We start from the raw sequence: 1424 nt of genomic DNA, 5'->3' as shown, positions 1-1424 counted from the left end.
CAAACCGCTCGATCGAGTCATTTGAAACTACTCGATCGAGTAGAATTAAGCTCAAACCACTCGATCGAGTACTTATTAAAAAGGTACCATTCGATCGAGTAGAAAAAGGAGTTGATCGAACACAATTGTACTCGATCGAGTACTTTCCAGCGCACATTTCCTGCTTCGCTCACTGAATTTCAAACGGCTGCCGTTTCTTCGTTACTTGGCCAAACAGGGCGTTGCCGGTGGCGTTGAAAAGCTAAGAGGATAAGCTTTCATCTCCAATTAGAATAACTTGAAAATATGTTGTAGAACACTATATATGGTTCTTCAAAGTAGGCACTAGTAATTTTAAGTTCTTCCTTTGCTCGCCTAGCTAACTTACTTCTTTGCGCATCTCAAAATAATAGTCTTAAGGCTCCGACTCAACTAATCTCCTAAATGCATGCATAGGGATAGGTATTAAGCTTGATTATGCTCCTATTTGGTTCATTCCTGTAAATAAGACAAGAGAAACCAAAGTAGACAATTCGGGGGACATTTGTAGCTAAACACTACACAAAATGCATATAAATGCGTGCAAATGAAGTACGAAATAACTATATAAAATGCACGCATCACTGGTGTTAGTTAACTCAGTCCTTTCAACAATGTACTCATACTGGGCTTCTATGTTTATTTTGCCAAAAGGTGTGCTGAACAGAGTAGCTGTTATCTGTAGAAAGTTTTTATGGGAATGGGGTACTAAATTCAACAAAGCACCCCCTTTGGCCTGGCACAAAGTGCGTTCTCCAAAGAAAGAAGGGGGCCTTGGGCTCAAAAATAATCAGTATTGGAATGCAGCTCTTATTGGTAAGTTGGTTTTGTGGGTCTCAGTGAGACCTGATAAGCTTTGGGTTCAATGGGTTCACCATGTGTACTTAAAAGGTAGTTCTTGGCACTCTTTTTCCCCTAACAGCAATTCAAGTTAGCACTAGAGGAAAGTGTGTCAAGTTAAAGAAGATATTAAGATAGGTTTTATAGATGGTGGGTGGACAATTGGAACAAAGGGATATACTGTACAGAGTTGCTACAATTCGATTATGGAGCAGAGATCTGAGGTGGACTGGTACAAGGCTGTTTGGAGACCTTTGTCTATCCCCAAACATTCCTTTGTGGCATGGCTTATCTCTCATCAAGCTCTTATGTTGAAAGATAGGTTGTTTCAGTATAGGGTGTCAAATGATAATTTGTGTTGCATCTGTGCTCTTGCTGTGGAAAATCATCCGCACCTTTTCCAGGACTACCTATACAGTAGAGCAGTTTTTCAGAAAGTTGCAAGCTTGTTGGAATGCAATCTTGGGCAGTCTGATCATTTGAAGCAGATATCTGGAAATCGCTGGAGTAAGCAAAAGAAAATAGTCGCTACCTCTGTGGCACTTGTAGTTTGGTACCTGGTTTAG

At 40.4% G+C, this 1424-nt stretch overlaps 1 protein-coding gene across 1 annotated transcript; it reads left to right on the top strand.

The window, feature by feature from the left end:
* The first annotated feature begins 632 nt into the window (after nt 1-632).
* LOC141613501 (uncharacterized) lies at nt 633-1424 on the top strand. The gene is made up of 2 exons (XM_074432240.1): nt 633-909; nt 1006-1424. The coding sequence occupies exons 1-2, from the start codon at nt 633-635 to the stop codon at nt 1422-1424; spliced, it is 696 nt and encodes a 231-aa protein (XP_074288341.1).

The sequence above is a fragment of the Silene latifolia genome, chromosome 11, assembly GCF_048544455.1.
Source record: "Silene latifolia isolate original U9 population chromosome 11, ASM4854445v1, whole genome shotgun sequence".
Lineage (NCBI taxonomy): Eukaryota > Viridiplantae > Streptophyta > Magnoliopsida > Caryophyllales > Caryophyllaceae > Silene > Silene latifolia.
This window is presented reverse-complemented; position numbering and strand designations above follow the sequence as displayed.